At 40.3% G+C, this 14,201-nt stretch overlaps 1 protein-coding gene across 5 annotated transcripts in view; it reads right to left on the reverse strand.

The window, feature by feature from the left end:
* Positions 1–14,201, reverse strand: part of LOC124782314 (nicotinate phosphoribosyltransferase) — a 127,889-nt gene that overhangs the window by 10,601 nt on the left and 103,087 nt on the right. For all 5 annotated transcript variants that reach the window (XM_047253929.1, XM_047253928.1, XM_047253932.1 and 2 more), the window contains exon 12: positions 9,753–9,881. In XM_047253929.1, the coding sequence (XP_047109885.1) occupies positions 9,753–9,881 (129 nt within the window). The remainder of the gene's footprint in view (positions 1–9,752; positions 9,882–14,201) is intronic.

Genomic DNA, 14,201 nt, shown 5'->3' on the forward strand with positions numbered 1-14,201 from the left:
TTACCCATAGTTTCTTCGCAGTGATCTTCCTTGTACCTACGTTTTTCTTTCTAGCTTCTGTGACTGCCCTTTTTAGAGATATCTTCAACTGAAGTGCCTACTGAGCTCTTCATTATTGCAGCATCTATAGCATCAGAGAACTGCAAGCATAGCTTTTCATTCCTTAGTATTTCAGAATCTCACTTCTTTGCACATTTTTTCTTCCTAACTAATCTCTTACATTTCAGCCAGCTCTTCATCATTACTAAATTATGATCTGAGTCTATACATACTCCTGGGTATGTCTTATAATTCAATATCTGATTTCACAATTTCTTCCAGACCATGATTCAATCTAACTGAAATCTTCTCATATCTCCCTGCTTTTTCCAAGTTTACCCCCCCCCCCCCCCTTCTGTGATTCTTGAACAGAGTATACACTATTACAAACTCAAATTTATTGTAGAGCTCTATTAGCCTTTCTCCTCTCTAATTCCTCACTCTATACTCGCCAATATTTCACGGCGTGACTCATAGAACATTATCATTTCCTTATTTGATCTTTTCCTCATGGTCACCTTCTCCTTGGTAGTCCTCTCCTGGAGATTTGAGTGGGAGACTAGTCAGAAATTTTTCACCAATAGAAAGATCATCATGACACTTTCCAACTATTGGGCCACATATCCTGCGGATAAACACTGTATCTTTAATGCAGTAGTTTCCACTGTCTTCTGCATCCTAATGCCATTGATAATTGCTGATTCTTCCACCTTTTAGGAGCAGTTTCCCGCCCAAGGGCAAGAGAGTGCCCTGAACCTGTGTCACTCCCCTGCCCTCTTTACAAGGCCAGACTTTGGGTGACTTCTTAAGCTGACGATATTTTGATTACTAGGCAAAGATGCTACTCCTGGACCATGGCGAAGACCATCAGCTCTTACCAACTGAAATCAGGACTCACATGCCCAGGCTATGGTTTTTCAGTAGCTAGGGTGTGACCAATACACTAATAAGCCAAGGAGAGGCAATACAGGTGGTGTCATGCTGTTAGCAAAGGCACTTGCGTCGGTCGTCTGCCGCCATAGCCCATTAATGCGAAATTTCATACCACTGTCTTAATGGATAGTCATCATATGTCCCACATTGATTTCTGTGGTTATTTCATGCAGTGTTGCTTGTCTGTTAGCAGTGACAACTCTATGTAAACAGTGCTGCTCTCAGTCATTAAGTATTTTTGGCACACTCCTAACTCTGTGGATCCCAACTATTTCCGAAATGAAATGTCTCATGCAGCTACACTTGTGATCAAAAGTATCCAGACACCCCCAAAAACATATGTTTTTCATATTAGGTGCATTGTGCTGCCACCAACTGCCAGGTACTACATATCAGCAACCTCAGTAGTCATTAGACATCATGGTAGAGCAGGGCTGGGCACTCCGCGGAACTCGTGGACTTTAAATGTGGTCAGGTGATTGGGTGTCACTTGTGTCGTATGTCTGTAAGTGACATTTCCACACACCTAAACATCCCTAGGTCCACTATTTCTGATCTGATAGTGAAGTGGAAACATGAAGGGACATGTACAGCACAAAAGAATACAGGCCGATCTCGTCAGAGAGTGCAGACAGTTGAAGAGGGTCATAATGTGTAATAGGCAGACGTTTATCCAAATCATCACACGTGAATTTCAAACTGTATCAGAATCCACTGCAAGTACTATGACAGTTAGGCGGGAGGTGAGAAGACTTGGATTTCATGGTCGAGCAGCCGCTCATAAGTCACACATCACGCTGGTAAATGCCAAACGACGCCTCGCTTGGTGTAAGGAGTGTAAACACTGGACAATTGCAAAGTGGAAAAACATTGTGTGGAGTGATGAATCATGGTACACACTGTGGTGATCCGATGGCAGGGAATGTCATCTGCCAGTGTGTGCAGTGTCAACAGTAAAATTCGGAGGCTGTGGTATTATGGTGTGGTCGTGTTTTTCATGGAGGGGGCTTGCACCCCTTGTTGTTTTGCGTGGCACTATCACAGCACGGGCCTACATTGATGTTTTAAGCACCTTCTTGCTTCTCACTGTTGAAGAGCAATTCAAGGATGGCGACTGCATCTTTCAACACAATCAACCACCCGTTCATAATGCACGGCCTGTGGCAGAGTGGTTACATGCCAATAACATCCCTGTAATGGATTGGTCTGCACAGAGTCATGACCTGAATCCTATAGAACACCTTTGGGATGGTTTTGAATGCCAACTTCGTGCTAGGCCCCACTGACCGACATCGGTACATCTCCTAAGTGCAGCACTCGGTGAAGAATGGGCTGCCATTCCCCAAGATACCTTCCGGCATCTAATTGAATGTATGCCTGAGAGAGTGGAAGGGTGGGCCAACATCATACAGAATTCCAGCATTACCGATGGAGGGTGCCACAAACTTTTAAGTGATTTTCAGCCAGGTGTCCGGATAATTTTGATCAGATAAAGTAGCTCCAATTACAATTCTGTGTTCAAAGTCTGTTAACAATCATCGTGAGGCCATAATCACGCCAGAAACCTTTTCATATTAATCACCTGAGTAAAAATAACAGCTCCGCCAATGCACTTCCCTTTCATACCTTGCGTATGCGATACTACTGTCATCTGAATATATGCATATTGCTGTCCCATGACTTAGCACCTAAATGCACATGTTAAGGCTTCAAAAAGATTACAATTACCCTTCTGTTCTCTTCAACAATGTGCTGATGTATTTCCTGCTGTAAAATCATTTTGTAACCAGTCAATAACTCCCTGATCCATTGGCTGGATTAAGTCAAAGGGGAAACGAGGAGGGGCAAAAACATAGATTTTATGTCACCTTGAGGTATTGTCTAGGAATACAAATGTGCAGAGTGATAGGTTTTTTGATTTCAAGTATGTTTCAACAGCTAGAACAAATGCATCCAAAATCTGCTCACCCAAAAAATTACCATTCATCCAAACACCTTTTCAGCTTTGTAATAAACAGAAAGTGCTGGCATGTTTATGTTTTTCAAGGGTCTTGTTTTCTTAGATTTGTCAATTACAATCAATGACAATTCATGGTCACCACTTTTGGTTCTTTTTCCAGTCTTTAACTGTTGTCACTCCAACACAGATTTCAGAGGCTGAGTTAGTAAATGACTCGTTTCTGTCAGGTCTTTGCAGAACACTTAGTTTCTGTTCATGTGCGCACACAACGCGTTTCCTTTTCTGATTTGTACACTTCTTAATCACACCTTAATAAATTGTTTATAACTATACAGCAACTTTAATTTTAAACAGAATACAGTAATAAACTTAAAAAGTGCACATGTAAAACAGCAGATTAAACAACACAGTAAAGCCAAGAATCCACCAGTCCAGCAATACTGTCAACTGAGTATGAGCGAGGATCGTGACTCAGACGGACATGGGAACACAAGCCAATGGTCGTTCCTTTGCACTGCATTTCTGGCACTGTGTTAGAGGAAACGTACCACTTTAAAAATACCCCAATGTAATAGCCACAGTCCAATTACTAGTATTCTGGAAAAAATTAAGTTTCTTGAAATATGCAATGGTGTCACAAACCATCACAACATGTATTTGTTCAGAAGGACAGTGGGTCATAAACAACAAGACAAGACATTCACCTCTGAAAGAAGCATGTATAAGCCGAATATACCTGGTTTAAAATCAGAAGTATTTCTTACAAAGCAACAAATGAAAGCTGTCAAAGTGCACAATGCATGTACATAAACTGTAGGAGCAGATGACAGTAATTGTCAGAGAGATTCAATGTTTTAAAGCTGCATGAAGCTCTACAATCCGTCACTGACATCTTGTACTGACATCACATTTCACAGTCCAATTTCAGATTCAAGACATGTCCACTTCATTTGTCCAGTTCTTTTCAGACCAGCCTTCCACAGACTTTTCACATTGGCAAGAAGGAAGAAAAGACGAATAAGCATGGGGAAAATATATGCAGGGAATTTAAAAATGCAACATACACCACTATAAGTACACAATAGGAAATAATTTCACAAAGCTCATGGTTTTTGTCTCAAATACTGGCAAAAGCATTTGTTAGTCACAGAAGCCGTACTAAAAACAAAAATGGCGTGCCTTTAGAATTAAGCAGGTAATGTTGGATCGTAGTACTAATTTCTCCCATGACCAAGAACAATCATGACAATTGTCTTGTTTTACAGAAAGTAAACATTACAGCAGTTACAACTTGAAGAATAGCAACGTGTGTAAATCTGCTACCTCACATGCAGAAAATTCAACAGAACTTGCCATGCACCGCTACCACTCTCAGTAATATGCCAACATACACCGATGAGCCAAAACATTATGACCGCCTGCTTAATAGCTTGTTTGTCCGTCTTTGGATGAAATACATCGCTGATTCTGTGTTGTCAGGGATCCGACAGTTTGTTGGTAGGTTTCTGGAGGTCTGTGGCATTGGATGTTTATGCACAAGTCATGCAACTCGTGTAAATAACAGGCCGCTAATCTGTGTACTCAGTGATTGCATACAACAGTGACCCAGATGAGTTCCATTGGAATTACATTGGCAAATTTGGTCACTAAGACATCAATGTGAGTTCGCTATAATGCTCCTCAAACTACGTAGCACAGTTCTGGCTTCAAGACACATAAAATTATACTGCTGAAAGATGAAATTGCCATTGGGGAAGACAACAAGCATGATGGGATGCAGGTGGTTTGCAACTGTCAGTGTCTCTTCAATTACTACCACAAGTCCCATGTAAGAGCAGGAGAACGTCTCCCATAGCTTAATACTGCTCCCACCAGCCTGCATCCATGGCAGGCTGCACATTCAAGTCGCTGTTCACTTTGATGACGAAGTTTGTGGGGATGACCATCAAGCTAGTGTAGCAAAAATGGGATTCTCCTGAAGATCTGACATGTTTCCCTTGACTGAAGGTTGAATCCCAATGGTTCTGTGCCTACTGCAATCGTATCATTGTTTCAGCATATGAACACATAGGGGTGATTTGCTGCAGAGCTCCATGTTCAACAATGTACGACGAACAGTGTGCTCCAAAATACTTGTGCGTGCACCAGCATTGTGCTCTTCCAGGAGAGACGCCACATATCACCATTTGTCCTGCATTACAGAGCAGACAAGCCTCTGAACCCAACACTCTGTGAAGAGACATGGACATGCAACCATTTAGTGCCTGGTGGTAGTTTCACTGTCTTTCTACCTCTTTCCGTAGATGCTCACGACAGAAGTATGTGAACATTCAATCAGATTCACCTGTTTTGAGATACTCATTACGTAGAGCCTGTGAATAACAATCTGCCCTTTGTCAAAGTTTCTTATCTCAATGGAATTCCCCATTTGCAACCCATACTCGCTAAGGTGACTCCTGTCTATGTCTGCTCCACTTTCATACATTTGTTACCATGCCATGTACCTTGCAAACCACCAGTTGGCATCCAACCTCACAGTGGGCAGTGGTCCTAATGTTTTGACTTATCAGTGTATTTCCTATCTTCCTGTCATAGAGCCACTACCCAACATCACATAATGAAAATAGAGGTGTAACTTCAGCTTGCTCCATCTAAAGCTGAACCTGAAAACTAGACTATGGGAATAAAAAATAGTTTAAAAGTGATTGGTAACAGTTTTCTGTATTTATATTTACATTTGGTTCTGCATTAAACTGTTATACACTCAATAACCTTGTTTGTAATCCAGAGCAAACCCAAAAGGTCCTGTTATGTTTGTCTAAGGATACACAAAATAAAAGTGTCAAACTTTTAGGAATTTTTATTGATGCCAACTGAATTGGGAAGAACATATCGATCAAGTTTGCAAAAAGATACTCATCACTGTCCTACTAATGAGTAAACTGAGAAATAAGGCTCACAGTAGTTAATTTTGTACGACACATTTCGTCCCCTTTCAGTCACATATCTTATTCCCATATCTTTTTAGGCAAAAGCCTCAGATAATGGCTGAAATGAAATCATAGCATATGGCATTATTGACTGGGGGACCCCATATGGGACTGTTAGACCACCTGGTGCAAGTCTTTCTATTTGATACCAAATTGGCGAATTGCGCATCTTTTGTGATGAAGATGGGATGGTTAAGGTAACACAAACATCTAGTCCCCAAATGAAGAAAATCTCTGATGCAGTGAGGAATTGACCCCACAACCCCCATTCTGGAGGTAGCAAAGCTAACCTCTAGACTATGAGATTCAAATACAAACAGCTAAAATGTGGTTAACATATGGAACAAAATTTACACATTTCTCAAACAGCCAGCGCACATCTGCCCCCCTCCCCCTTGCCCTTTCCCCTTAGGTTACCTTGATGACTGTGGCATCAGAAAGGGCATCTGGACACAAAATTAAATGACAAAATAAAATTTGCTTATTGTTGAAAAAGCTGACCTTGTACCACATGGGATAAATACCTGGAAAAAAAGATAGATAGATATGGGGACATGCCCCTATTTATCAACACCTAAAAGAATTTCTGTTTAATAAGCTGTGATCTCATCAAACACTGTTGCCCTCTTTGCACCAGGTGAATAATACTAACAGCATTGCCAAGAAGAACATTAAAAATTGCGTAGTGATCGAAGCAATTCACAAACACATTACCAGAAATAATGCAATGAATGACATCCCAAAGCACAGACTAGCAAAAATTGAATCTAGCAGAAAGTAAATGATCTCAAAAATTTTTATCTCTCTCTGCTCGATCCATGCCATTAAAATATTTTAAAATTCAATTATATAACTGGCTGACAGAAAACTCATGTTACACTATGAGAGATTTGAACAACATGGACAATGCTGATTTTAATATTTAAGACTGTGGCTGTATCCTTTGATTGGACTAGACTTCTGTTTATACTAGGTTGGTGCACAAGTTTGTAGCGCTTTTGTTTCATGTGTTAGTATTCCGGTTGCTATGGGTATACTTACATATTGTCATTTTGTTACTTCGAGACAGTGAGTGGAGCTGTGGACACTAGAAAATGGAGTGTCAAGTGGAAAAATTTGAACAATTCTGACATATTCCTCTGTGTGACAACAGTGGAGACAGCCAGAAAGGTTTGCACCCTATATGAGGATAATGCCATTGGACAGAGCATGGCAAGATAATGATTTTCGCATTTTGAGTAGGATCATTTTGACATTAGCAACTCTCAATTTTCAGGAACACCTTTGAGGTTTGATGAAGATAGTTTAAACACATTAATTCACAATAATCCACATCAGTGTACTCAAGAACTGGCAAATGGGACAAACTGTGATCATCCAACCATCGTGTGATATTTGCACACAATGGATATTAGGAGTATCGCACGCACTAAGCTGAAATCACAAAACACAGTGGGTGGTCATCTGCTTGCTCATCCATCATCAATTGGCTTGTGAACAACACGACCACTCCTATCCCGTAGTGCTGCTAGTGACGAAAAATAGCGTCTTTATGCTTATGTAAGAGAAAGAAATGAATGGTTGTGCCAAAACACAGCAGCAACTCCCCAAACAAAGACCTGTGTGCTTTCACAAAAGATAATGTTATGCATCTGTTGGAACAGCAAAGATGTGGTGGACTATGAATTGCTTCCCCAAGGTGTAACTATAACTGCCTACATTTACTGTCAAAAACTGAGACACTTTGGGGACCATACGAATGACGACCTGGAAAACTGTGTCAAGTGATACTAATCCATGATAATGGTAATACCCACCTGCATCCTGCTAGACTGACAAAAAAGATTACACTAGAGTTGGTTTGGGAAGTCGTTCCGCACCCAAAAAGCATGCTCCTATCATGATTTGACGAGTTCTTCACCTGAAAACCACATGATTTTTACAGCCATGGAATTGAAAAGTTACCCCAGCATTGAAAGATTGCTGTAAATAGTGAAGGAGAATATATGAGGGTTATAAGTACATAGACCTGTTTATCTCTACAATGGTTTACATCAGCTTACAGCTTGATCATTTAGCTATTTTGTGACATAATCACCATTTCTGTCGATGCATTTTTGTACACGCTGTGACAGTTTTTGTATGCCCATGTCATACCAGCTCGCCGCCATGCTGTTCAGAAAGTTATGAACCTCTTCTTTCACATCGTCGTCGGAGCTGAATCGCTTTCCAGCCAAATGTTCTTTTAACCTAGGGAACAGATGATACTCACTGGGCGGCAAGTCAGGACTATAGGGTGGGTAGGTGATTATGTTCCACTGAAACTGTTGCAGGAGAGCAAAGGTTTGCTGAGTGATGTGTGGGCGAAAGTTTTCATGGAGAGAGTGTACGCCCTTGCTCAACATTCCTCTTCTCTGGTTATGAATTGCCCGTTTGAGTTTTCTCAGACTCTCACAGTGGTCCAAGTGGGCATAAAGTCGACCAACAATAACCCTTTCCGATCCCAGAAAACCGTTGTCATGACTTTATCGACATACTGTGTTTGTTTGAATTTCCGTGGCTTTGGCAAAGAAGGATGCCGCCACTGGCGTGATTGCTGCTTGGTCTCACGTGTAAAGTGGTATGCCACGGTTTCGTCACCCTTGACAATTTAGTCCAGAAAGTTGTCCTGTTCGGCTGCAAGGTGGTGAAGAAATGCGTGGGAAGCACCAACTCGTTGCCACATGTGGTCCTCAGTCAGCATGCGTGGCACCCATCTTGCGCACACCTTCCGGTAGTTCAATGTTTCCATTAAAATTCTGTGAGTGGTGCTTTGGGAAATCTCAGGAACCAACGTGCAGAGGTCATCCAGGGTGATCCACCCATCTTCACGCATGCTTTGCTCAACCTTCAACACTGTCTCCTCAGAAATTGACGGTCTCCCACTCCTTTGTTCACCATGAATTTCGGTCCGACCAGGTGCAAACTCTCTACACCACTTACGAACATTTTTGACATCCATGCAAGATTCACGATACACTTCTGTCAATTGGCGATGAATTTCAATCGGTGCAGTGCCCTTTGCATTCAAAAACCGAATAACTGCACGCAATTCGCACTTGGCTGTAACATCCAACAGGAGCTCCATTCTCAACGGCTGCCAAGCCAAGACTGAGCGCCTCAGCGTGGCGTGCACATGTTTACACACAGCGCGTGAAGCACTCTTCATAACAGTGTGACTAACTGCCACACAAACAGAGTTATGTACTTATAAAAAACAGGAGACCTTACTTTTGAGATTACCCTCAGATCGTTTATGACTGAAGTCTCTGTTGTGCGTAACTGTTGTGTATGTTAAACTTATGGAAAAACACTACGAACTCATGCACCAACCCAATACATATGATGAAGTCTGTATCATATAAAATGATCAATAGTGATTAGAGATTACATACACCAAATGAAAGTTGACCATTCCCCCTTTTGAACTGCAGAACTTTGATCATTCTTATGCTTCCTCCAAGGCATGATAATTTTGGCAAACAATATTATGTAAAATAAAGCAAAAATCGACTATGTTCATTTTACACAATGCTTAAGAGGGCATCTTGTCCCTATCTTTTCTGTAATGCATCATCAGTGTCGATTTCCTTCTTCTGAAGGCAAAAAGATGTGGTGCCTTTATAGACCTGTATGTATCATCACAAAACTGCCCTGAAGTGTTCTATGGCTGCATGGAAAGTAGATAATCATTACAGTCTTCTCAACAATAGGCATAAAGCTAGCTATAATTATTTACTAATGGTCACTAATTTTTTAAGCGCTGATAAAAACTTTTATATCAGTCTTACCTTATATGGTGTTGGATTCAGATTTCGTTTGTGATCCTGCCTCAGAGTGCGTAGAGAAGCATGGACTTTTGATCGCACCTCACTGAGTGTAGGAAGAGGGCAACAAATTTTACCATCCTGCCAGCAAACCTTAAAAAGGAAGCACATCAATTTTAAATTATGCCTGTATGACAGGAATTCCCAAAAAACAAAGACAAATGAAACACACACCAGAATGAAGTAATCTATAAAATATCTTGATAGGAGCCGACATAAACTGCTTAAGAAAGTTTTCCACCGGTAGCATCAAATACAGTTCTTTTTTTTTTCTTTCTCTCTCTTTTTTCCTTCCAGCTGGAAACCTCTTGCCTCAGTATTCTTTTGACCACAGGAAATTGTTACATACAGCCATCTGTGTATTGGAGGTAAAAGCAAATATGTATTCTCAGTGTAGTTCTGCAGTATGTGCTGTGTCTCCAAGCATGAATGAGGCAATGCAACTTGCGTACGCAGTTCAGTCTGTCGACATGGCTGAAAGGGCGATTTCTAGTTGAGACCACGTACACAATACCACTTTACAGGAAAAAGTATTGCAGCATGGGAAGCTGCCCACTGATCTGGCATACACTGCACTGATGTCATTCGATCTTTTGACCAACAGTGTGAGACAAAAATCACTGAAGGTCTGCCTTGTAATGAATGCCCAGTCAACAACACCAGCTGATGATCATTACCTACAAACTACGGTTCAGAGGTACCCAGAGGAGGCTATCAGCACGACTGTGTTGATCCAGACAGTATTCAACCACTTCCACATAATCAGTTTGTCCTTGAGGAGTCCATAATAAACAACAGGGCAAATCCCTTAGTACTATGGTGTGCGAAGAAGGCAGACAAGGAAACGCCTGGAACGAAATCTGGATGAATGCTGTTTGGTTCTCTTCACCAAAAAGTTTAGGGATTTCTCTCTGACACCTAATAATCATTGAAAGAGTGCGGAGGCAGCCACTTACAAAAGCACATCTTGAGTTTGCTCAGGTTCTGCCATCTAGGATATCAGTCATGTTTTGGGCCAGTATCATGTATGCCTGTCACTGCTATCACAGGTAATTTGAGGGCTATGCAGTACCGGTACAGAATCCTCCAAATGTTGTCCAGCTTTACAATCAACATTTTGGTAATGGGTTTGTTGAAAGACAACAATGCATGAACAAGCTGTGTGCATCTCTACAAGCATAATTCTTTCTCGTCAGTCAAGTAGAAACTTCATTACAGTGAATATGTATGGACTCTAGCATGGTATAAAAGCTGATCCAGCATGTGCTGACCTCTTGTTTTAGCAATGAATTCCAAGATGAGTAGAAGCCACTTTTCTTCATGTGACATACAATGCATATGACCGTATTTGTTGTTGCTGTGATCTTTGGGGCATCGCTAAACAAGAAATTATCTTCATCAAAAATGTGTCTAGCTGCTGTGTTAATATGAACAACACACGAAAGCCATTCACGATTTTCCAAAGTTTTTATTATCTTGGCATGCTGGTCAGAGTAAACAAAGAAGTTATGCAACACTTCCAACAAAATGTTCCAGTCAGCCATCCTCTCTTATTTCTCTCATAATATTTATATTCTACTCAATGTCTGGGGATTTAGCTGCAAATAAAACATTACTCACAAGAGACCAATCTGTGTTTATTCAAAGATGAGTGAAATAGAACATCACTGTCTGTGGCACTGAGAAACTACTGAAATCATTAAAACTGAACAATGTTCCTAGGCCTGATGGTATTCCTACCAGATTTTATAATAAATTTATGGCCATTATAACCCATCTTTCAATAATAATATATAGGAGATCCCTCGAATAAAAAACAGCACACAGTAGACGGCAGAAAGCAAAGGTCCCACCCATCCACAAGAAGGGCAGCAGAAGTGCTACAGAAAATTACCATCCAATATCACTGATGTCTATTTGTTGTATAATCTTAGAACATATTATGAGCTCAAATGTAATGTGGTATCTTGAACAGAATGACCTCCTCCATGCCAACCACCATGGATCCCGAAAACATCAATTATGTGAAACCAAACTAGTGCTTTCTCACGATTCCCTGACAGCCTTTTCACACGATATCCTGAAAGCCATTCATCAAATCAGTCAAAAAGATGTAGTGTTCCTTGACTTCCAAGGTATTTGAGTCAGTACCACATGTACGCTTATTACTGAAAGTATGATCCATGTGAGATTTGCATGTTATCTAGGATGGAGAGTCATCGATGTGAAAAGGTGTTGGGAGCCCTGCTGTTCATACTGTATATTATGAACTTGCAGACAATATTGATTGTAGCCTCAGGCTTTTTACAGATCAAGCCATTATCTGTAATGAAGTAATCTCTGTAAAAAGCTATGCAAGTGTTTAGTCAAGATCTTGATCAGGTTTACAAGTGGTGCAAAGACTGGCAAATTGCTTTACATCTTCAGAAATGTAAAATTTTGCATTTCATAAAAAAAGAAAAGAAACCATATCCTTGTTTGAATCATTCGACTCATACAAATATCCTAGTGTCACAATTTGTGGGGATACGAAACTGAATGATGACATAGATTGAATCATAGGTAAAGCAGGTGGTAGACTTCGATTTGTTCATGGAACATTATGAAAATGAAATCAGTCTACAAAAGGAGATTGCAAAAAAAAATACTCATGTGGCCCATCCTAAAATATTGATCAAGTGTTTGGATTCTGTACAAAATAGAACTAACAGGGGATGCTGAACAGATACAATAAGGAGCAGCACAAATGTTCACACACATTTTGACCCATGGGAGAGAGTTACAAAACTGCTGAAAGAACTGGCAGACACTTGTAGATACACAAAATGTTCAATGAAGGCCTGCTCAGAAAGTTTCTAGAATCTTTTTTAAGCGAGGAATCTAGGAACAGACTACACTATCACTCCCACAAGGATCACGAAGACAAGATTAGACTGATTACAGTGTGCACAGAGGCCTTTCAGTAATCCTCCTTACCATGCTCCATAAATAAATGGAATGGAAAAAGCCCTAATACTTTGAACAATGGGAAGTAATCTCTCTCGTATACTTCACAGTGGTCTGAAGAGTATAGATGTAGAAATTATTTGCTGTGAGCACCAAACAGTGCATCTGATTGTGCAAATCAGTCAACATATCAACTGTCACAGCACGTGTTTTATTAACAACTTTCATAATAATGGAAGGCATTTTTCTGTTTCAAACTGCATCAGTCTGTCCTCTGTCACGTGTACTTTGGTGGAGAGAAGTGCTATTACATGTGAAATACAAACTTCTCCACAGACTGCCTCTAGATCTATTCATTCTTGGCCTTGTTCTTTAAAACATTCACTACAAAGATAATTAAAAGGTTTCATATCTTTAGCACCCCCTGCAATAAACTTTGCTGCTATTTTTTTTTTTACTGCTAGTATCCCTGAATGAGCTTTTGAAGTGTGGGATTACTTACAACTGTGTTTCTATAAAATGAGTCATTCCCACCTGGAAACACACTAATGTAGAGCAGTTTTTGAACAAAATACCCAGCAGACATGCTATTTTTTCAACAATAAACAATAATTTATTCCAGCTGTTGCTATTTAGACCCTCCCATTTCTTCACAATTTACACCCTGGTTTCAATTTTACTTCTTACTGCACTTGCTTCCTCATGCTGAATGTTTCCAGACAGACACAGTAAGTGAGAAGCCTATGCTAGCTGTAATCACATGGATAAAATTATATTTCACACCTTTGGAGTCAAACATGACTTAGGATTTTGTCACCACTTCTACTTGTGGCCACATTAACTTGGGTGGGAAGCCTATACAGTTAGGTTGTGCTCACCCTGCCTAACATTTTATGCTCACTTACTCAGCCTTGCATGGTTAACATGCCAAGGAGCATTCAACTGTGTTCCATGCATGGAGTGGAATAATATGGTAAGGAATATTGCACAGCAGCAGATTCTGATTTTACAGTAGTGCATTTTCGAACATACTGTCTTTATGTCGGATACTGTTTTATTTTCTTCACACTGGAATTACTTTTTTCATTTTCACATGGCCTTGTAAGGGACAAACTGTACCTGTAGGAAAGTATAAATGTGTAGGTGGGCTACTTAAATAGTGGTGTCAGCTACGTGATTTAATAACTTAATTTTTTGCTTTACTTTTGCGTGTAATGTGTCCAACTGTGAGAATTATCAGAACAGAAGCTCTCCAAAATTAGTGCTTACGGCTTTTTTCAGTATCAATCCTGCCTTTAGCAAAAATGCTTCTACACATTTCTATAGTCGTTTTGCATAGCTTGGAACAAAACTTAATGATCAACTGTCTTAAACCAGAATTTTCCAGTAAACGCTAAAACAATATTGTTATTTGCAAAGTCAGAACACATAATGCACTAATACTAGTGCTTTGCAATTATGGACCCT

This window comes from Schistocerca piceifrons, chromosome 1, assembly GCF_021461385.2.
Source record: "Schistocerca piceifrons isolate TAMUIC-IGC-003096 chromosome 1, iqSchPice1.1, whole genome shotgun sequence".
Classification (NCBI taxonomy): domain Eukaryota; kingdom Metazoa; phylum Arthropoda; class Insecta; order Orthoptera; family Acrididae; genus Schistocerca; species Schistocerca piceifrons.